The 23,808-nt window shown below is 38.9% G+C and overlaps 1 protein-coding gene across 5 annotated transcripts in view; it reads right to left on the reverse strand.

Annotated features, from left to right (window-relative positions):
* Positions 1–23,808, reverse strand: part of LOC126352666 (CLIP domain-containing serine protease B9-like) — a 153,264-nt gene that overhangs the window by 14,010 nt on the left and 115,446 nt on the right. For all 5 annotated transcript variants that reach the window (XM_050002703.1, XM_050002708.1, XM_050002704.1 and 2 more), the window contains one exon: positions 17,768–17,863. In XM_050002703.1, coding sequence (XP_049858660.1) covers positions 17,768–17,863 — 96 coding nt within the window. The remainder of the gene's footprint in view (positions 1–17,767; positions 17,864–23,808) is intronic.

Below are 23,808 nucleotides of genomic sequence, written 5' to 3' on the forward strand. Positions count from 1 at the left end.
TCATGGAGAGCTGCAGAATAACTGAATATTTTCAGTTATTTTCATCAGTTTTAGTTTCTGGAATAATTACCCTGTGCTATTTCTAACAAGTGATCATTCTAAAGTATATAATTTTTCCTCTCACATGACTAAGATACCTTGCAATTGCTGAAGCATGGTAAAAAGACATGTACACAATTGAAAATTTAACTGATATGCTAATTTATAAATCCAACTATTGAGACAAAACAGCTGATAACAGACAATCTGTAAAATACCTCAATTATATTAGGTTGGTCTACATAAGAAGGACTTTTTTTAGTTTATATCTAGTTCCCTATTTCACCAGCTGTTTGAGGGATCTGTAGTGGAACCTTGTGATTTAAAGACCCAGTAGGAACAGATGTACCGCTGGTGATTCAAGAAGATATCCTGAAAGGCCAGCCGTCTGAACTACTCCTCCCAAGGAACAGTTACTTGAAATAAAACAAGACAATTGTCTCAGAACATCTTTATTGTCATTTGCAGATAAGAGAAAATGTCTTCTCAGACATATTCATTTTATACTAGCTAAAACTAAAAAAGTATGAGAAGTAGAATAAATTCATAGGAAGATAAATAAATGGTTCTCTCCTAACGAGGGAGTCATATGGCACTGTTGGCTGCAGTACCCTGACAGGTCGATTCAGACACTTTATTAGTTAGGGTTTTCTTCCTCTGTGCACATAGGCCTCTTTTCTTGTAGTGTATGACAGTTGTGTGTCAGTTATATCTGCTGAGTATAGGTGATTGTGATGGATGTGTATGCAGTATGGTGTCATGTTTATACTGCACAATGACGAGAGAAGCTAGGGGCTCAGGTTGCAGCTAAGCTTAACATCCTTGTGCCTGTCACAGATGGAGTGAACAAGTTTTTGAACTTCCTATTTTGATGATTAGCCTCAGTCTTTCAGGTAAACATTGAAGACGCTTATTCCAGCCCTGTGCCAGCATATTAATATTTGCCACACCATACTCCTTGAGAAACTTCATAACTTGTAAACAGATTGTCATCTGGCTCGTTGACTGTTATGACAAATCAGTGATGATGACAGTTTGTGGTAAATACTGAATTCTGCTGGGAGACAAGAGGTAGAGACACAATCATTGTGGGCTGTATTAAGAATCTTAAAGCACAAGGGCACTACCAATCCACACACAATACAGTCACATATATTTAACTGATACTAGAGAGGGTTCGTTCGCAAGCAAATGGCTCCAAAAGAACTGTTCACTAAACTGAATGGAGTGGTCCACATTAAAAATTATGAAATTTAGGAAGATATTTCTGCTTAAAAAATATCACAAGAACTTGATTACATTGCGGGGTTTTATGACTGGTATTTGCACCCATGGAAATTTTTATTATATGGAAATTAGGTAATGGACAAAGGCATGGTTCTGCGCCAGAAGTTATCTCTCCTAATGATAGATACATCACCAGAGGCTATAAAGACTCAGATAGTAGTTTTAAACTTAAATGAGCTCAGCAAGCTGAACTGTTTATAGGTATCCAGACAATGGTTGAGTTGTGATGTCAGTGTGATTGATGACATCACAGTGTGACCATTGAATGGGTATGTATAAATAATTCAGCTTGCTGAGCTTGTTTAAGTTGTTAATTCCTGAACCTTTATATCATCTAATGATGTCTCCAACATTAGCAGACAGAACATCAGGCACGAAGCATGCCTTAGGCTGTGGCCTAATACATGTATATATAACAAACAAAACTGAGATAGAAAATGTTTAAAAATTGCTTGGATAGCCAGTAACAAACATTTAGCTCTTGAGAGGAAAATGTGGAGGACACTGACTCAAATTCAGGAGTGTTATAATCCACATCAGGATTATATTCTGCCACGAAAGATAGAAATGGGAGGGAACCAAATGGTTCAATAATAATATTTATAGGTTACTGCAATGCATAGAGAGCTTCATGTGAGATCCAAATGAAATTGAATTCTTACTGACAAATAAAATCTGAATTCTTTCAGAACAAGCATAAGTGCATCTAGGCAAGAAGTGTCCACTGATTTCAGAAGCAAGATATTACTTCTCAACTTGAGGGAGCCCTGCCTCCTTTCCCGCAAAAAATGTTTTGTTCTTACATTAACTCACTCAAAGAATCAAGGCTGTACACCCAGGTGTTCAGTCAGCATGATGGCACACAAATGGAAGATGATGAAATGAAGGCTAAATTCTGCCTTTTTGCCTTACAGAGCTGCTTCACTGATGAACACATCACTCAATTCTAACATGTTTTAAACAAATCCGCGCAAAAATGACAGATACTGAAAAACAACTAAAGTCTCTCATTATACTAAATGCTATGGGACATGGTGGATACTCATTCAATTTTATATTAAATATCTAGAAGAACTATCCTCCAATTAAGAAAGATCATAGGAAAGATATGCAAAACAATATGCCTGTTTCATTGATGTCAGTTTGTTGCAGAATTATGGAATATGTTTTGTGCACACATACAATGGCTTTTTAGCAGACTGAACAACCCCTCGCCAGGAGTCAAAACAGTTTCACAAGCAACGATTGTGTGAAACTCAGCTTTTTCATAAGTTGCAAAAGGTTCTAAACAGCTAAGTTTATGCTGATACCATGTTTCTTGAACTTTGGAAAGCCTTTGATACAGCTTCACACCATCATTTATGTACAAAAAAAAAGGCAGTAGTCTGTGATGGTACTGAAGACTCTGTAGCACACAGGACACAGTACAGCTTTTTAATTAGGAGAAATTGTCAGAGATGAAAATAGCTTTCGGTGTACGTCACAGAAAGTGCTAGGGCCACTTTTGCTAAAGATGTATATAATTTGATGCAGAACAATTGATACTGCTTTAGTTAGTAAGGAATTCTTTTTAATGAGATATTATTGTTCAACTGTTTTGCAGTGTTGAGCTCTGTCCTTATGATAGGACAAATTTCCTCTGAATCAATCCACTCAGTGGCAGTAGGTAGAAATGAACTTCAGATAGGAACTTCCAACCTACTAGGACACAATAATGATGGAGCTCCTGTGCAGTCTCATAAAGTGTCATATCGATCCACTTTGAACAATGTGCATGAAATGTCATTCAAACAGATCTTATTTTGAAGACAGCCAAATTAAGTGAACACATTTCCAATTTCAGCTCCTTTCTCTTCTGCCACAACTAATACATAACATTTTCCATCAGAGTGCAAGAACACATCTAAAACACACTTTTCAACCACTGCTGCTCAATTGATTGATTGTTATCAGAATTGCCACAGGCTAAGGGCACAAGCCAAAAAACCATCATGCACTAATAAATAGTTCTTTAGTAATGTCTCACTTCTTTTTATTCAGACCTCACATATAAATCACCTGATAGGTAATATCTGAGGCTACCCACAACTGATGCAGTGATGTCCAGACAGATCACACAATTAGGAAATAGTTATAAAATGCAGGAATGATCAGTGACTGGCACAAAGATGTGTAACTGATCTTTAGTACAGACAGATGTGATTAAAGTGTCTAAAAGTAACTTCCCAGAGTTTAAGGTGGAGTGCCTAAATAAATCTAAATATGGAGAAGGCAGAAACCAGCCTTGTATTTACCAGAAAAAATCTAATGAAGTGCAATTCATCCATAACAGTGGCTGCTTATAACATACTTCCAGTACGTGTCCCACACAATAGCTACCGCAGTACAATCAGAGAAACTCAGGCTTATACAGCTGGACCCTGACAATTTTTCTTCTCATATACCATCTGAAAACAGAACAGGGATAGGTGAAAATAAGTCATATACATTGGGCACCCTTGCTACACACTTTCCTAGTAGAAATGCAGATTTAGATTTTTTGACATATTTAGTGCAAAAGAAAGCCAACATTTCATCAGCTGTGAGGTTTAGAAATGTCATATAGTTTTTTTAAGTTAAGAATGATGCCTTTTAATCGTAATTTAGGCAGATGAAAATCATTGTTAAAATTATTATTTACACTGTTTCCTTTTAAGAGAATGGAAAATTTGTTGTGCCTGCCTATTCTACCAAACTATTGATTATCATCTTCAAAATAAGGTTAACAGTTGTGAGGATGTGAATATTGAATATCACCAACAGATAAAAAATAATGGATTGGTATTTGCAGTGCAGATATTATACTATTATAAACTGTTACAAATAAAGTGACACAAAATACTGCCTTCCACTATACAATTCCTGTAAAGAAAATTATCTTTAGGACACTGCCTCCAACACTGTGGCATAAATGTAACTTAGTATCATATAAGATATGGCCAATGTCCGTCAAAATCTTATTCACACAGCTGTCACTTTATGTAGGAAAATCTGATGGCTTCAAGAGAGTCAAGTAATATAACGTGTAATGACATGTGCAGAAAACACTCTTTAAGAACTTGCAAAATTCCAGGTTTCCAGTCCCCACATAAGAAGGATAGTCTTGATGCAATGTTATGATATAATATTTTTGAGTTGTTAACCTTCTCATATCAGGAGCAGAATCATAATATTCTGTTTCCAGGTATATATGTAAACTGTCATCATACCTTATCTTGTTGAATAACTAATAAAGGATATCCCTTGAATGGGGAATAGGAATTTTATTGAGATAAATTGAATTAGATGCACACCAGGAACTGTACCATGTATTCTAGGGAAGACTGATGACAGCTACCATTGGGAAACAGGTGACCATATACCTCAATGCAATCAGAATCATTATTTATCTCATGTGTTTCAATTATTCGTAATTATGAATAGAGTGCGAGATTGAAACAGCCTGTATTTCTGATGAAGAGCCAGTGTCCACGGTATCTCAGTGATAGTAGTGGGTAAAGTAAGATGGTGTACAGGTGGATTGCACTTAGAGCTGTACAGTGCTGCCTACTTGAATAATTGTAGACCTGTATTCATCATTCCACCAATGTACATACTGCCTTCAAAGGTAACCTGAAAATCTGGGAATGGCTGGACTAACAACATGATAGACCAACAACAAGGTGTAGTGCAATCTTTAATGTTACCTCAAAACACCTATGTATGTATAATGTGATTGCTCCATGAAAGTGTACAGCATATACAGCAATTACTTATGCTACATGAATAAGAACAAAATTTCCCTGATTGTCAGTGAAACAGTACGTTTTCTTTCGTCAGAAATATACTTTTTACATTGCAGCTCCCACTGGATTTGCCTAGTATTTCATCAGTGAATAGCAACTCTGCAAGGACTGCTAAATACGCATCTACAGCTGCCATCATGGGATTCAAAAAATGTTTTCTAGTAGGAAATTTCTTTAGTTGTGGGATAAAGTGAGTCAGAGGTGGCCAGATGCTTAGGCTGATGCCATGGTTTTTTTTATTTTTTATATATGCTGAAGCATTTGATATGGCTTCACATAAAGACTTAATTGAAAAAGTTTATTTAAAAAAGTTTCCATGCCCTCTGCCCTACCATCTCCTCCCCATTCTCATCTCCTCCGCTGTTTATTTGCCACCCTCTGCCAATCCATCCACCCATCTTTCCCCACTCCTCTCCTTTTTTTGCTCATTTTTTTCCCCTACCTCCCTGTCTCACAATCCCTGAAACTGCACCTGTTGGCATTCTAGTTCCTGCACACTCCACCAGACAGCATTCATCTCTCTCCCCACCCATACACTACTGTCACTTCCCCTTCTTGCCCCCTCCAGATTGCTGCTTGCAGCCCACATGGTAGTTGCATTCCGGCCCAAAATGCCGGTGTTGGCAGTGATGTGTGCATGGTGTTTGTCTCTCTTTTACTGACGAAGCTCGTGGCTGAAAGCTCTATGTAAGTGTCTTTTAGTTGAGCTTGTCTGCAACTTAATGTGTCTTCTTTACAGTAAGTAGCAATCTGTCTTTTCCTATGTTGTGGGTATTTCTACTTGGAGTTTCCATGGTTTGAGTTGAAGTAGATGGTGAGGATGACAATGAGCAATGAGAGAAGCAGAGTCAGGGTTTGAGAAGCATTGTCGGAGGCACTGGATATTCACATTGGTGTAAGCCAAGGGGATGCACTGGTACGTTGTTGTTGTTGTTGTGGTCTTCAGTCCAGAGACTGGTTTGATGCAGCTCTCCATGCTCCTCCATCCTGTGCAAGCTTCTTCATCTCCCAGTACCTACTGAAACCTATGTCCTTCTGAATCTGTTTAGTGTATTCATCTCTTGGTCTCCCTCTACGATTTTTACCCTCCACGCTGCCCTCCAATACTAAATTGGTGATCCCTTGATGCCTCAGAATATGCCCTACCAAGCGCTCCCTTCTTTTAGTCAAGTTGTGTCACGAATTTCTCTTCCCCCCAATTCTATTCAATACCTCCTCATTAGCTATGTGATCTACACATCTAATCTTCAGCATTCTTCTGTAGCACCACATTTTGAAAGCTTCTATTCTTTTCTTGCCTAAACTATTTATCATGCACATTTCACTTCCATACATGGCTACATTCCATACAAATACTTTCAGAAACAACTTCCTGACACTTAAATCTATACTCGATGTTAACAAATTTCTGTTCTTCAGCAATGCTTTCCTTGCCATTGCCAGCCTGCATTTTACATTCTCTACTTCGAGCATCATCAGTTATTTTGCTCCCCAAATAGCAAAATTCATTTACTGCTTTAAGTGTCTCATTTCCTAATCTAATTCCCTCAACGTCACCTGATTTAACTTGATTACATTTCATTATCCTCATTTTGCTTTTGTTGGTGTTCATCTTATATTCTCCTTTCAAGACACTGTCCATACCGTTTAGCTGCTCTTCCAGGTCCTTTGCTGTCTCTTGACAGAATTACAATGTCATCAGCGAACCTCAAAGTTTTTATTTCTTCTCCATGGATTTTAATTCCTACTCTGAATTTTTTCTTTTATTTCCTTTACTGCTTGCTCAATATACAGATTGAATAATATTGGGGATAGTCTACAACCCTGTCTCACTCCCTTCCCAACCACTGCTATCCTTTCATGCCCCTCGACTTTTATAACTGCCATCTGGTTTCTGTACAAATTGTAAATAGCCTTTTGCTCCCTGTATTTGACCCCTGTGACCTTCAGAATTTGAAAGAGAGTATTCCAGTCAACATTGTCAAAAGCTTTCTCTAAGTCTACAAATCCTAGAAATGTAGGTTTGCCTTTCCTTAATCTATTTTCTAAGATAAGCTGTAGGGTCAGTACTGCCACACGTGTTCCAGCATTTCTATGGAATACAAACTGATCTTCTAGGTTGGCTTCTACCAGTTTTTCCATTCGTCTGTAAAGAATTTGTGTTAGAATTTTGTAGCAGTGGCGTATTAAACTGATAGTTTGATAACTTTCACACCTGTCAATAACTGCTTTCTTTGGGATTGGAATTATTATACTTTTCTTGAAGTCTGAGGGTATTTCACCTGTCTCATACATCTTGCTCACCAGATGGTAGAGTTTTGTCAGGGCTGGCTTTCCCAAGGCTGTCAGTAGTTCTAATGGAATGTTGTCTACTGCCAGAGCCTTGTTTTGACTTAGGTCTTTCAGTGCTCTGTCAAATTCCTCACGCAGTATCATATCTCCTATTTCATCTTCATCTACATCCTCTTCCATTTCCATAATATTGTCCTCAAGAACAATGCCCTTGTATAGACCCTCTCTATAAAACCTTACACCTTTCTGCTTTCCCTTCTTTGCTTACAACTGGGTTTCCATCTGAGCTCTTGATATTCATACAAATGGTTCTCTTTTCTCCAAAGGTCTCTCTAATTTTCCTGTACACAGTATCTATCTTACTCCTAGTGATATACACCTCTACATCCTTACATTTGTCCTTTCCCTGCTTAGCCATTTTGCACTTCCTGTCGATCTCATTTTTGAGACATTTGTATTCCTTATTTTCTCCTTTCATAAATTAAATTCAGTATCTCTTCTGTTACTCAAGGATTTCCAATAGCCCTCATCTTTTTGCCTACTTGATCCTCTGCTGCCCTCACTATTTCATCTCTCAAAGCTACCCATTCTTCTTCTACTGTATTTCTTTCCCCCATTCTTGTCGATTGTTCCTTAACGCTCTCTCTGCTACTCTCTGCAACCTCTGGTTCTGTCAGTTTATCCAGGTTCCTTCTCATTAAATTCCCACCTTTTTGCAGTTGCTTCAGTTTTAATCTACAGTTCATAACCAATAGGTTGTGGTCCGAGTCCACATCTGCCCCTGGAAATGTCTTACAATTTAAAACCTGGTTCCTAAATCTCTATCTTACTATTATATAATCTATCTGAAACATTCCAGTATCTCTAGGCTTCTTCCATGTATACAACCTTCTTTCAAGATTCTTGAACCAAGTGTTATCTATGATTAAGTTATGCTCTGTGCAAAGTACTACCACGCGGCTTCCTCTTTCATTCCTTACTCCCATTCTATATTCACCTACTATGTTTTCTTTCTCTTCCTTTTCCTACTACCGAATTCCAGTCGCCCATGACTATTAAATTTTCATCTTCCTTCACTATCTGAACAATTTCTTTTACCTCATCATACATTTCATCAATTTCTTCGTCATCTGCAGAGCTAATTGTCATATAAACTTTTACTACTGTAGTAGGTGTGGGCTTTGTATCTATCTTGGCCACAAAATGCATTCACTATTCTGTTTGTAGTAGCTTACCCGCATTCCTATTTTTTTATTCATTATTAAACCTACTCCTGCATTACCCCTATTTGATTTTGTATTTATAACCCTGTACTCACCTGACCAGAAGTCTTGTTCCTCCTGCCTCCAAATTTCACTAATTCCCACTATATCTAACTTTAACCTATCCATTTCTCTTTTTAAATTTTCTAATCTACCTTCCTGATAAAGGGACCTGACATTCCACGCTCTGACCTGTAAAACGTCAGTTTTCTTTCTCCTGATAACAACGTTCTCCTGAGTAGTCCCCGCCCAGAGATCCAAATGGGGCACTATTTTACCTCCGGAATATTTTACCCAAGAGGACGGTATCATCATTTAATCATACAGTAAAGCTGCACGCCCTTGGGAAAAATTACAGCTGTAGTTTCTGCATGCTTTCAGCCGTTCGCAGTACCAGAGCAGCAAGGTCGTTTTGGTTAGTGTTACAAGGTCAGATCAGTAAATCATCCAGACTGTTGCCCCTGCAACTACTGAAAAGGCTGCTGCCCCTCTTCAGGAACCACATGTTTGTCTAGCCTCTCCACAGATACCCCTCCATTGTGTTGCACCTATGGTATGGCTATCTGAATCGCAGAGACATTCAAGCCTCCCCACCAATGGCAAGGTCCATGGCATTGGACAATCTTTATACTGAATTGTGGAAGACCATCTCCCTGGCATATCTTCTTCTTAATGTAGCGCTGGAACATGTGATAAAAGAGGCTAACCACGATGCCAGGGAAATGATCTTCCGCAATTCAGTATAAATATTGTCCTATGCCTATGATACAGACATAGTTGCAAGACCTCTGAGGCAACAAAGGAGTCATTTACTGCATCAGAACAGGCTGCTAAGTACATAAGCCTGTCAATCAATGGGTCTAAGTCTAAATATATGGCTTGTTGAAGAACACACATAGGAAACATGCCTTAGCCAGTATCTGTATCGTGTTCAGAATTTGAGAAGGTTGATGAGTTTAAATACCTGGGATCATACCCAACCTACAACAATGATACATGCAAAATAAAAGAATGGCTAGTAACAGTCAGTAGAACTCATTTTAACCAATCCAAATCATTCATCTACAAAACATAAGACCAGTCCTCACATACTCTTCAGAAACTTGACCACTAACAGTAAGGGATACCAACATCATGCTGGATACTTTTGAGAGGATGTTACTGAATAACAGGTGGCTGTTGTGTGGGATGGAGGTAGAGAAGATGATATAATGATGGGCATTATACTACATATAAAGAATTACCTACCAGAAAATAGTAAAGTCGGCATTGTTGGGATGGGTTGGGCATGTGGCGTGTATTAGTGATACAGTAGTGCTGATGAGGTGGGAATGCAGAAGAGAGAGAGAGGCAACAACTGCACAGGATAGGAATGTGACACACTGGCACTGAAGATGGTGCAGAGTGTCGAAGATGAGAATGTGTGGATGTTGGTGCACTGGGTTAGTGGAGATAGGGATCAGCAAGACCATGAAAGTGAAGGATGTGTCACAAGGATAATTCCCATCTATCTAGTAGGTTGGTGCATAAGTCTGTAGTGTTTTTCTGTAAATTTAATGAACACAACAGTCAAGCATAACAGAGACTTTAATTATCAATAATATAATCTCCTTCACTATTTACAATAGTCTGCCAATGCTGTTGTAACTTTTTGATTTCATGACTGTAAAAGTCATGTGGTTTTGAGGTGAAGAATTCAAGCCATGTTTGGAGTGCATTTTCACCTGGGGGAAGTTACTTGACAGTTGCTCAATAGAGAACATAAAAGGTTGAAATCTGAGGGTGCAAGATCAGCTGAAAAAGGTGGATGTGGAATGACTTCCCTATCCTACTCCTGTATAGTGCTTTATGTCAGTCCAGCAGACTGCTGATGTGCATTATCATAGAATAGCATCACTTCATGCAGTATTCCTGGTCACTGTTCTTGGATTTTGTTTACAAGATGTTTCAGTTGTTGACAATAAATGCCAGCAGTGATGGTTACAAATTGGGGAAGCAATTTATAATACACCCCACCCTTGCTGTTCCACCAGATGCATAGCATCATCTTTTGTGGATGGACGCAAGTCTTTGTATAGGGAAGTGCTGCTTTGTTTGGGCTCAACCATTACTTTCTTTTTCTTATGTTAGCATAAAGACACAATTTCTTATCACCAGTAGCAATACAAGACAGGAATGGTTAGTGTTGTCTACGAGCCAACTGATGACAAGTAAGCAGAGATGTACATATGGTCACTCACTGATTTTCATGATTTTGGCTTAGAGCACACAGCAACCATACATCCAGGTTTCGAACCTTTCCCATTGCACGCAAATGTTGGATGATGGTGTAATGATCAAAGTTCATTACATTTGCCCGTTCTCAAGTACACTGGTGTGGACCATTGTGGAGCAATGTGTTTAAACTATCTTCATCAAACCCTGAACATGGAGAGTCTCTAATATCAAAATGATCCTTCTTAAAATGACAAAACCATTCTCTTGCCATGCCCAGTCCAATGGCATTATAACTATACATGGTGCAATGTTTATCGCTGCCTCCACTACTGTCACCTCTCTATTAAATTCAAACAGTGGAATAGGTTGGAAACATTCCACTTTAACCACTTGGTACTTCAATTTCTAGAGTCCACAGCTCCATTCATTATTTCAAAATAAAAAAATGACAATATTAAACTCAAACAGCAACAGAAAATACAAATAAATAACCTGTAATAAATGAAACACCAACATGAAAAACAAAAACACTATGAATTTATGCACCAAACTAATAGTTCAGAAAATCTAGTGCTGGATTGAAGGATCCAGATATCATGGATTGTGAAGCAGCTATTGACCTCAATCATGTGTTCAGCAGGTTTTTCTGCCTCTGGGTGAACAACTCTATCCTCGCTGACAGTCTGGCAGTGGCCATCCATTCTGTTCAGCAGCTGATATGTGGTCACACCCACATAAAATGCTCTGCCAAAGTTGCAGCAAAGTGTAAATGACATTGTTGCTTTCGCACATTGCCCTACCTCAGACAGGGTAGGGTAAGCCTGTGACAGGACTGCAACAGAAATACTGGGTTGGTGGATTGGAAAAAAATTTGCTCTTGTGTCTTCCCCAGGGATATAACCCCTGTGGGAAGAGGTTGGGAGAGGGTAGTAACATAAGGATGGGCCAGGATGATGTGTCGGTTGGGTGGGTGGCAGAGTACCAGTTTAGGAGGGGTGGGAAGGATTGCGAGTAACATGTCCCGTATTTCCAGGTATGATGATAGATGGTCTAAACCCTGCCGAAGAACTTGGTTTAGTTGCCCCAGGGCAGTGCCATATGACACAATCTCTCAAACCCTCCAACTTCTAAATTGCAATCCTGGAATTTTTTGTTCAGTGGGCACAATGTACCTGCACAGGTGTGTGTGTGTGTGTGTGTGTGTGTGTGTGTGTGTGTGTGTGTGTGTGTGTGTGTGTGCGCACTAGCTTGTTAAAGGATGGGTCTGAAAGCTAGCAATTATTTTCTGTGTACATTTTGATGACTCAGTGGTTCTACTATGCAACAAATATTACAGCAGTTATTTGTAACATGCTTGCATCTCCTACCCATTCCCCTTCCCATTCCCCTTCTCATTTCATGTATTATCTAAAGAACTGTTTTGACTGCAAAATATGCATGGTTTTAAAAGAAGTTCCAGGAGCTATTAGAATTATGGAATACTTTCTGCACTAATGGGTCTAAATTTGAAGTATTTAGATGGGGAATTCTTGTGATGTGATACTAATATTCTTTTTCATCTATATCATGGTGGTGTGCATTTTTTGTGATGATACTGCCAAATTGCTGATATGAGGTACAATAGTACTGTTGTGGGCAAAATCTTTGTAAATGGAAAACGTTAGCAAACTAAGTATAAGGTGACAGCCACTGTTTGTGAAAGGAATCACTGTAATAACGAATAAAAATAGCAGTAATTATATGTGAAAGTCAGAAAAGAGTCGAAAGCTATGATCATATGGTAGTAACATTTTTTTTGTATACTGATGTTATTTCTAGCTGTGTAAATAAGACACCAGACTTTTCTTTGTAAATAAATCTGTTGTTTGTAGTCTAGAAGTGCTAAAATTATGACAAGGGGGAAACTGAAATCTACCTGAACACATTAGTTATTGTTTTACAGTGTCATTAAAATAAATTATGATGTATGATGTTTAATACACGGGAAAGGAGATGATGGGACTGGTCCAGTAATGACACTAATAAGCCAGCTTCTCTTTCTGTGCCACCACGTACTGGCATACTACGCCTCACTGTCAAAACATCAATAAACAACGCATCAGTAAACATGCTTACGGTCATTAGTTTGTGCGTCGCACAGCTAGTGCATACTTACAAAAATGCTGCTTCCTGCTCACTCTACAACATACTGTCAAAAATTGCAAGTTTTTATGCACATTACAGTGTTTTATTTATTTATTATAACTGTGAAGGAGCAGGAAACAAATTTCTAGCAAACATTGGCTCTAAAACGCCTATCTTAACAGCTATGAGCACTTGCTCATCTTCACTGCTGTGAAGCATACCTCTTCTACTGAATATGTGCTCACAAATGTTAAGGTATGCATTTTAAAGTCTATGTTAACTAGACAATTTTTTTTTTTTCTTTCAGTCCGTACTACCTCCTCCCATATTATGGAGAGCAAAGAGCTTTCATTAAAAGATATTTGTTTCACAGTATTGAAGATGAAGAAGTGTGCATAGTTCTTAAGGTATCCAATCTTACAGCTCATGTTTACTAGAATTTTTTGCTTCAAATCATTTTTCCCATCATATTCCTAAATGCTGACCATTCCCCATGGGACACCCTGTATTTTCCTTGTTTTCGCACATTTATTTAATGGAAATGGCAATGATGAATAATTATTGCTGCTACAGAAGCAAATAGAATTTTTTCATAGAAGGAAAAGTTAATTGCTGGTACCGTAAAGATTAATTACAGTGGTCATATTACTTGGGGGGGGGGGGGGGTATTTTATGTGATGATGAAGGCATAAAATTTTAGAGCTAATTAATGTAACTGTGTGGCAGTATATTTATGAGATTAGTGCCACATAAATTTGTTAGTGTGGGAGTGTGGTGTCAGTCAGTCAATCCATTGAATCTATATATATTTCAGGCAATTTTCACTGCAGGTAAGATTTATATATGGCAGCCTGAATCACAATGTCCATATTATAAAGACTTCCAAACCATTATGCTTATTTTAAAAAAGTCACAACATGAAACTGTAGTACTAACAGTGCTGTTTTTCTGGGGGAACGCTGGGGAATGTGTACCCCTAAACTTTTTCATCGACAAAGTAGTTTTTTTATGATGTTGAGAACAAGTAAGAGTGCCAAAGATTTATTTCACAGATATAAACTTTTTATTTCATTTCTTCGCATTGGTAGTTACAATACAAACAATACCAGTGCAGGTTTTGGTGGGAAAAGCGATGTCATTGACTGTTTCAAGCATTTCTAAGCTGCAGCAACCGTTCTAGACAACTGAACTGCTGGCAACCAGTTCGACAAGCATGTAGTGCCCTCGCCCGCTAATAGTGGGCTAAACAGATATGCGTGCGCTGAAACACCGAGCTACCGATAGATGTCTTTACGGTCCCGCTACCACGATCCTTCACGATTCATTGCCATCTTTGTTTTGTTGTTCTTTATTTGTTTGTGTTTGCTGTTTGGTTCTTGTCACTTGTACAAAGTTTAACAGTGTGTCCTGTCTTTCGTTGAACTTGTGAGTTAAGTTGGAGGTGAGAGATGGGCAGAAAACTAGCAAACCATTTTACTAGTTCTCCTGCTATAATAAAGTAAACTGAAGGGTCCGATATAATTTTTTTTGTATTTTGACATATTGATGAAGTCATGGATAAAAGCAGATGAGTGGCATCCCATGCTTCAGTTATAAGTAACTTTTGCTGCATTATATCCAATGTTGGAGTACCCTCAAACTTTTTTCAGAAAAAAAGTACTGAGTACTAGTGCCTGTGACATGGAGAATGAGTATTTGTGATAATACTTTATTAGATGAATGAAATTAATCATATGTGCTGGAAAGTAAAGTGTTTGACAAATTGCTTATTTATGCATGTAATAACTCCAAATTTAATGTTTTCTGCAACACTTCCATCCTAGTAAGACACTTTGCAATGACCCAGTAGCATAGGGGGGCTTAAAGACAAACTATATGTTGTCACTTGACCTTTAGTGTCAATGTACATTACTGACATATTTCTGTTTTGTGTATCTGAATGCTCACTACATAATAGTCCCACTCCATGCATGATGCGAATGATCAAACAAGCAATTCTGGTTAACGTTGAAAGAAAAAATAAGACAGTAATGTAGTATCATTGTTATTATTCATTGTCTCCATGAGTTTTGTTATTGAAACAACAGATGGAGAGCCCCACTGGGCATTATTTCTTCATGTAAATCAGCTACCCTGTCAACTCACACAGGGAGATTAGAGATTCCTACTTAACAAGTAAGAGATACGGCAACAACTACTGTTACTAATAATAAAAACAGATACTTCAGTTAACCAACTATTCATTAGTAAACATAGTCTTTCTGGATTTTTGCTGGAGTAACACAAAGTGAGTACAGTATCAAAAGGAAAATCTCTCTCTCCTCTTATCCACACAACAGGTAGGTCACTCTCTGTCTGGTATCTGAGTGACACACCCCTCCTTTTTAACCTTCCCCAACCTGTTCCTTTTTCTGCAAGAAACTATTAGTTACAAAGCTAGTATAGTGTATGTATTTTTGTATGTGTCCCTCAGAAGTAAAGAAACTGTATCTACTGAATTTAAGTACTGGACAGCAATTCTGCCTCCTAAAAGTATGTCTCATTAATTTAAATGAGAATGTTGTGCAAACAAGCAAGTGACCTAGCCGATCCGTACCAGTTTTGATATGAGTTAAAGTAAAAATTGTGCTTGCAAAACTGTAGCAATAATGTTAACTGATTCTTTTTACATAGTGCTTAAATGAACAGTGGTCAGAACTTGCACAACTAAGCATTCTGTAAAAACTATCACCACAATCATGAATACCTGTCCATATTAAGTACTACAGAATGTTCTCTAATGAATCATATATTATTAGATAGAATTCACAATCACTAGCAATACCTTTGTAGTTGAATTGTGTTAAACATTTTCTTCATATAGCTGTGTTTAAATTGACTCACTTGATAATTTAAAAATAGTATATTTCATTCTTTTTTGTGTGTGTTCTGTTACAGTACTTCCACCAATGTGATGTGATGTTCTACATCTACATCTACATCCGTACTCCGCAAGCCACCTGACGGTGTGTGGCGGAGGGTACCCTGAGTACCTCTATCGGTTCTCCCTTCTATTCCAGTCTCGTATTGTACGTGGAAAGAAGGATTGTCGGTATGCTTCTGTGTGGGCTCTAATCTCTCTGATTTTATCCTCATGGTCTCTTCGCGAGATATACGTAGGAGGGAGCAATATACTGCTTGACTCTTCGGTGAAGGTATGTTCTCGAAACTTCAACAAAAGCCCGTACCGAGCTACTGAGCGTCTCTCCTGCAGAGTCTTCCACTGGAGTTTATCTATCATCTCCGTAACGCTTTCGCAATTACTAAATGATCCTGTAACGAAGCGCGCTGCTCTCCGTTGGATCTTCTCTATCTCTTCTATCAACCCTACCTGGTGCAGATCCCACACTGCTGAGCAGTATTCAAGCATTGGGCGAACAAGCGTACTGTAACCTACTTCCTTTGTTGTCGGATTGCATTTCCTTAGGATTCTTCCAATGAATCTCAGTCTGGCATCTGCTTTACCGACGATCAACTTTATATGATCATTCCATTTTAAATCACTCCTAATGCGTACTCCCAGATAATTTATGGAATTAACTGCTTCCAGTTGCTGACCTGCTATTTTGTAGCTAAATGATAAGGGACCTATCTTTCTATGTATTCGCATCACATTACACTTCGCTACATTGAGATTCAATTGCCATTCCGTGCACCATGCGTCAATTCGCTGCAGATCCTCCTGCATTTCAGTACAATTTTCCATTGTTGCAACCTCTCGATACACCACAGCATCATCTGCAAAAAGCCTCAGTGAACTTCCGATGTCATCCACCAGGTCATTTATGTATATTGTGAATAGCAACGGTCCTATGACACTCCCCTGCGGCACACCTGAAATCACTCTTACTTCGGAAGACTTCTCTCCATTGAGAATGACGTGCTGCGTTCTGTTATCTAGGAACTCCTCAATCCAATCACACAGGGAAGGAACAATGAATAAAATTATGATCTTCACAATTTTGAAATGTTCTCAGATATTCAGCTATGTGGCACCATCCAAATGATGCGATATTTCAGCAAATTAACTTGTTACAATCTTCAGACGACACTGATGACTGTCTGCCACTGTGTGCCATCTTATATGCCCCCTCTGGTCCACACTACTGTTAATCACTGGCCTGCTGTGCCTTGGTACAGCTCAACTGCCAAGGTGGTGGGGGAAGCGTGCTGACGTGATACTAGCTATGGGTTTTAGTCTGTGTGCCATTGCCACCTATCTCACATCACTGCTGGAGTGGAGGTGTTTTTATGTTGTGTAGTCCCCACTCTGCGGTTTGTGTAATGCAAATAGATCTTCCCACAGACTGCTGTTATGCTTTGAGCATACTCATGGCCGAGTCTTAGCTTTCCTTAGTTGGAAATTGTTGCAATCAGATCTCTTAATATTCTTTAAAAATGAGTCCCAGAATTTGTTGGCCTGTTTTAAAAACTTGGCTCTATAATATATCATACTATGACCACGAGAGATCTAACGGTCTGTGATGGCTGACTTTGTCAGTAATTCTTTATGTGTATGATGCCTGTGTTCTGCACCTCATGGCCCCACAGTCCAGCTCATCTGACATATGTACATTTTCCCATGTATTTTACATACTGGAGTTCTTTTATTCTCTTTCTTTATCTTCACAATCAACAAAAACCATTAATGAAATTATATATGTCATGTTTTCATATACTTACATGAATCCTGTTTGCCCCAGCCAGCAATCTGATATTTGACTTGGCTTCCAGTGTTATTTGAATTTTCAAATGGAAGACAGATTGGCCTTATAAAATCTAGAACATGAGTTGAAATCATCAGCAACTGTTGTCAAAAATATAAGAATGTGCTAATACCTCAAATGACTACTCATGCATAACTTAAAAAGAATATAAAAAAATTGAATACACAAACTAGGGACAGAGTTTAAGAAAAAAATGTAGCAGAGTTCAAAGCAGCTGATACCAGGTTAAGGGGAAAAGGCAGAAAAGGAGGGATGCAAACATCATCTGATATGAGTTCAAAGCACTAACAAACTGTGTACAAACAATGTATGTATTATTCTACGTATAAACAAATATAACTATACAGTACATGTAGCATAAATGAGATTACCAACTGATATTTGTTCCATCCAAGCATCCAAAGCAATAACTAGCACCAAACTGGAAAAATGCATGTACGGACACAAATTTGTCGACCCTTGAGACATCCAGTACCCAGTTGCTAAATATGCTCTATGAAACTCAAGAGAATTGAGTTACTGCTATATCACATGGACCACTTGGATGTTTCCAAACTCTGAAGATGGGAACTTGTCACCAATTTGTTCTCTCAGCCTATCATCATCCCAAAGACTTTCATTATTTATTATTAATTCACTCACTTCTTTCCAGTCCATCCATCCTTTATCACAGGAGTCAATCTTAACAAGAATGGGGGCAGTTTGGAACCGTGTATCCACCACTTCATCCCTCTCCACCCCTCCCTCCCTTCCCCTTCTGTATCATGATCTTTACTTGGGCAGGTATTTTCCAATTCCTGATAAATAAGTTTCTGTCCTCTCTGCAGTTTATTCCTTTATGTTTCCTTCCTTGGGTAACTTGCATCCTAGACATTTGAAAGGATGTAATTCTTTAATAACATTCCCACTAAAAATTATATCCTTTGTTTTTTTCATTTTCTCTGCCAATTTTCATGACCCCATTTTTCTTCAGCTTACTTCCAAGCCCGCTTCTTCAATTATTCTGTACCAGGTATTTAAATGTTCATCAAATTCCTGCTTTTTGTCTCCCCATATAACCACACTGTGTGGTGATAACCCTTGATGAACCCTTCCTCATACTGAAGAGCACTGGTGACAATGCAGCACACCTCCTTGTTGCAATCTTCAGTCCGTCTTTTTGCCATCTATTATAATGCAATTCAGGCATTTGTTGTACATGTTTCTGTGTTGCATTCCATATGACAATTCCAGTCTATTCACACCTTGTCATATGTCTTGGTTGGTTGGTGGTTAGTATTTAACGTCCCGTCGACAACGAGGTCATTAAAGACGGAGCGCAAGCTCGGGTTAGGGAAAGATTGGGAAGGAAAACGGCCGTGCCCTTTCAAAGGAACCATCCCAGCATTTGTCTGAAATGATTTAGGGAAATCACGGAAAACCTAAATCAGGATGGCTGGAGACGGGATTGAACTATCGTCCTCCCGAATGTGTCATATGTCTTGCCTCCTAACAGCATCGTAAGCATTTTTCATACCTATGACATCCTTCCCAAATTCCAATTTTTTTCTTCTACCTACCTAGCTGTAAATATAGCTTCTATAGTTGATTTATATGTCAAATCCTTGTTGTTGTTCTGTTAATTATGGTTCTATCTTGTTCCTGATTTTCTGCAAAATTATATTTTCATAAATCTCCATGCAACGGCACAGTAATGTGATTTGTCTGTAGTTTTCACAGAGCACTTTGCTACTCCTCTTAAAAGTTGGTACAATAATTGCCCTACTCCAATCATCAGGAATCTCACCAAAGATCCATTCTATTCTCATTATTCTTTGCAGCCACTGAATTCAAATAGGCCCTATGGCTTTGATCATCTCCACTTTGATGACATATGCTCCTGGAGATTTGCCATTTTTCATTTCTGATATAGCTTTCTCTACAACCATCATGAACAGAGCTTCTCTTTGTACAAAGATGCTGAGTCGCAGACACGTACAACTAAAAGAATGTAAGAAAACAAACACACACACACACACACACACACACACACACACACACACATTGGGGTCAAACTGTGTCTGACTAAGAGCAACAGCGCATGATGAGAGAAGCAGCCAGGTGGTGGGGGGAAAGAAGGAGGCTGGGACGGGGATGGGAAGCGACAGCAGGGTAGGGGCAGAGGATGGTAAAGTGCTGCTTGTGGGAATGTACAGGGATGAGGCAAAGAGAGGGTAAGGTAGCTAGGTGCTGTCAGGAGGTTAGTTGGTGGGTGGGCGGGTGGGTGGGTTGTGGGAAGGTGCCAGATGTCACAGACTGCTCCCAGTCGCTTGCCTCATGGCTCATATTCCTGTAATAGAGCCAGATGTAAGACCTGTTCTGTATATCTTCCCACCGCCGCCTAATCCAGCTCGGTCACAACCATCGTCTATTCTATCAAAGGCAGGGCTACCTGTGAGAACAGTCATGTGATCTACAAGCTAAGGTGCAACCACTGTGCTGCATTCTATATGGACATGACAGCCAACAAGCTTTCTGTCTTCATGAATGGCCACTGACAAACTGTGGCCAAGAAACAACTCAACCACCCTGTTACTGAGCACACTGACCAACACTATGTTCTTCATTTCATCTGGATCCTTCTCACTATCACCAGATCTTCTCAATTATGCAAGTGGGAACTCTCTCTCCACTATATCCTTTTCCTGTAACCCTCCTGGCCTCAACCTTTGTTAGTCACTGTCCTTACCCATTTAGAACCTTCCCTATTCCAATTCCAGCACTAAAAACCCTCTATTCCACTGATGCACCCAGACTTTTTACTTCTCTTCTTTTCTGCTAGCCCCCTCAGTCCCCTGCCCAGTGTCTAACCTCCCTACTGTAGCTACCTGCCCTACCCCTCTCCACTTCATCCCTGCTTGCTACCACAAGCAGCACTTTACTGTCTGCTGCCCTATCCTGCTATCCCTCTCTCTCCCCATCCCGGCCTCCTCCTTACCCCCACCACCTAATTGCTTCTCCATCAAGCACTGCTCCTCGCAGTCTCACCAGAGACTGTGGCCGTGTGTGTGAGTTATGTTTGTGTGAGGGGGTGTGTGAATGTTGTCTATTTCTGACAAAGGCCTTGTTGGTCAAAAGCTCACTTTGACAGCCTTTTGTTGTGCCTATCTGAGATGCAGGATCTCTACTATATAGTGAATAGCAACAATCCTTTTCATAATATTATGTTGCAAATAGTAAAGTTGCTACTCACCATATAGCGGAGATGCTGAGTCGCAGATAGGTACAACAAAAAGACTGTCACAAATAAAGCTTTAGGTCAGTAAGGCCTTTGTCAAAAATAGCGCGCGCGCGCACACACACACACACACACACACACACACACACACACACACACACACACACACACACACACAAGCAAGCAAACACATCTCACACACCAGGACAATGTGTTCCATCCTGGATTTCCCATTGTTTGATCTTCTCTTTCTATTTCATTGGCTCATTTATAAGTCTTTTCTTCTGTAAAGGTGTTATTCTTTCGTCTCCCTCAAATTCATTATGTATATCTGTTTCATTGTGTCCTTCATATAGATTTTAGAAGTATTCTTATCATACTTTCAAATCTTGTTCCTCTTCCTCTCACACAGGTTTCCTTCTTTGTTGATGATCTTTATGCTTTCTTCCATTACCGAATACACAGTATAACATCACCTTCTCATCCTTATAACTCTCTTCTGTTTTTTTTTTTGTGAATTTTTTTCCATTACATCTTTGTAGACAATGCTATCATTTTTCTTGCTGCTCTGCTTAGTGATTTCCATGCATTTCTGTTGTTTTTTGTTCTAGTTTTCAACTATGCTCTCCATTCAATACTTTTTTCCTTGTCTGCTTCTGCAATTCTCTCATTCCAACTTTGAGATTCTTTGTGTCTGACTTGTCAATGCCCTCCACATGTTTTTCTACCTTCTTGGCTGAGGCCTGTTTGCACATCATTCATTCTTCTTCTACATCCTTCCTCTCATCTTTGGGAAGCTCATTCGTTTTCAGCATTTGCTTTTACTTGTCTTACCACCCCCCCCCCCCCTCCTTCTGACTTTCAAATTTCTTCAATGTTCCTACCAACAGTCAGTGCTTGCTGTTGAGGTTGTTGCTTGGTACAACTTTCACTTCTGTCAGGCATCTTCTGATTAATTCAGTTATTATAGTTTAGTCTGTTACAGATTTACATTGCAAATTTCAGCTGTATATGGTAAACTTATGAATGTCCCTTTGCTTATACCATCCATAACCAATAAACTATTTACTTCTCAGATATTTATAGTACGACCTATCCATCATTTCTGTTATCTTCTCTAGCATTGAAGTCTCCTATAATCACCATCTTGTTATATGTCACAGACTCCTCCAGTTTGTTGCTAAACTCTTTCTTGTCATCTGTTGCTCATCCTATTTGAGGAGCATACACCTGGATTACATCAAGAATATTTCTTTATATCATTTTCTTAACTTCAATTATTCTGTTGCACACAGGTCCCAGGTGAAGTCCTTTGTTCACCATTTTTTTTATTATAGTCTGACACCATTTCTTCTTTTACCTCTCTCTGTCCATCACATTTTATATCTTTTGTCCAGCAACTTCCTGCCAATCCTTTCTTACTTCATGAAGTGCCATTATCAGTAATTTCATCTCTGTCATTATCTGTGTGATTTCCTGAATTCTTGCATCCTTTTCTAAGGACACGATATTAATAGTCCCAATTCTTATACTTTTCTTCAGATAAATCCATCTTTCATTGGAGCCATGTTGGTCATTGTATGTGACAGGTCTGGTCAAAGGCTTTGTTACTTCCAGAACCAGTTTTGGTCTGAGTCATTTGGGTTTTGAAAACAAATGGATTATTCACTACTGGCTTGATAGGCCTATCGTAGCTTCATCAGAGCCCCATCATCAGTCATGTTTCATGGGTCCTGCATGACCTTCACAGCTATCATAGAGGTCTCGAGGCACATGCAGTGTCCACTGTACTTCAACACTATAGATAGTCCCCTACTTCATGCCATTCTGTCTCCCATGAGGTGGTTGATAGGATGGGCTTAACCTCTTCTACAAATTAATCTGATTATCTAGGTTCTGGGATTGAAAAGTCTGTTAACTGCATGGCAAGCAGCCAAGTTCATTGTAAAGCTTCATTATAAGTATCAGTGTGTTGGAAATAGGCCACTGTTCTTACAGATATATATATAAATTATTCTTTAAATTATACATCTGTATCTGTGGAAATGTTAAGCTACCTGTAGGAGATAAGTAGCTGCTATTTAATACAAGTTTCTTTCATGTGGTTGGTGAGAATTTCAACAAATATATTGTACACTTAGGAGAGAAGCAAATTGCATTTACAGCTTTTTATGTACTGCATGATTCCTTTCATGTAAAGTAGAATAATTACAGCATTATCTGTGTAGTGGGGAACTACCTTCCTCTACAGACATTCTGTAAAGAAACCAGCATGTTCCTTTTGTAGTATTTTGCCTCAAGCTATAACAATTTCTGCTGAAATACCTTTATATCCAGGTTCTTTTCTTTTCTTTGTATCTCAAATAGCTTTGTACATCTGATGTGACATTACTTCCAGAATGTCATTATCTTCATTATTAAATACCTGCATTTCTAATTAATTCCTGAACTACACAAGCATTTGAAGAAGTCTTGGATAACCCATACAATGTTCTCGCTGGTGTTAATAAATGGGCCATGTGCCCTCTAAACTGATGAAATGTAATGTGTATCCAAAATACATTTCAGTTCTCTTTCCTTCACACTCTTTCTTTTTTAAATTGTTTCGTAATCAGGCCTGGTGATATAGTGGTAACACATGCGCCTGGAAACAAAAAATTGCAGGACTGATTTCTGACCAGACAACTGAGTATTTCAGTCTGCCTTTAAGCTAGCCTTCACTTCCCAGTAATGTGAAGATTTTTGGAGAATGACACATGGTTTAGATTCCACATTAAACT

The sequence above is a fragment of the Schistocerca gregaria genome, chromosome 1, assembly GCF_023897955.1.
Source record: "Schistocerca gregaria isolate iqSchGreg1 chromosome 1, iqSchGreg1.2, whole genome shotgun sequence".
Lineage (NCBI taxonomy): Eukaryota > Metazoa > Arthropoda > Insecta > Orthoptera > Acrididae > Schistocerca > Schistocerca gregaria.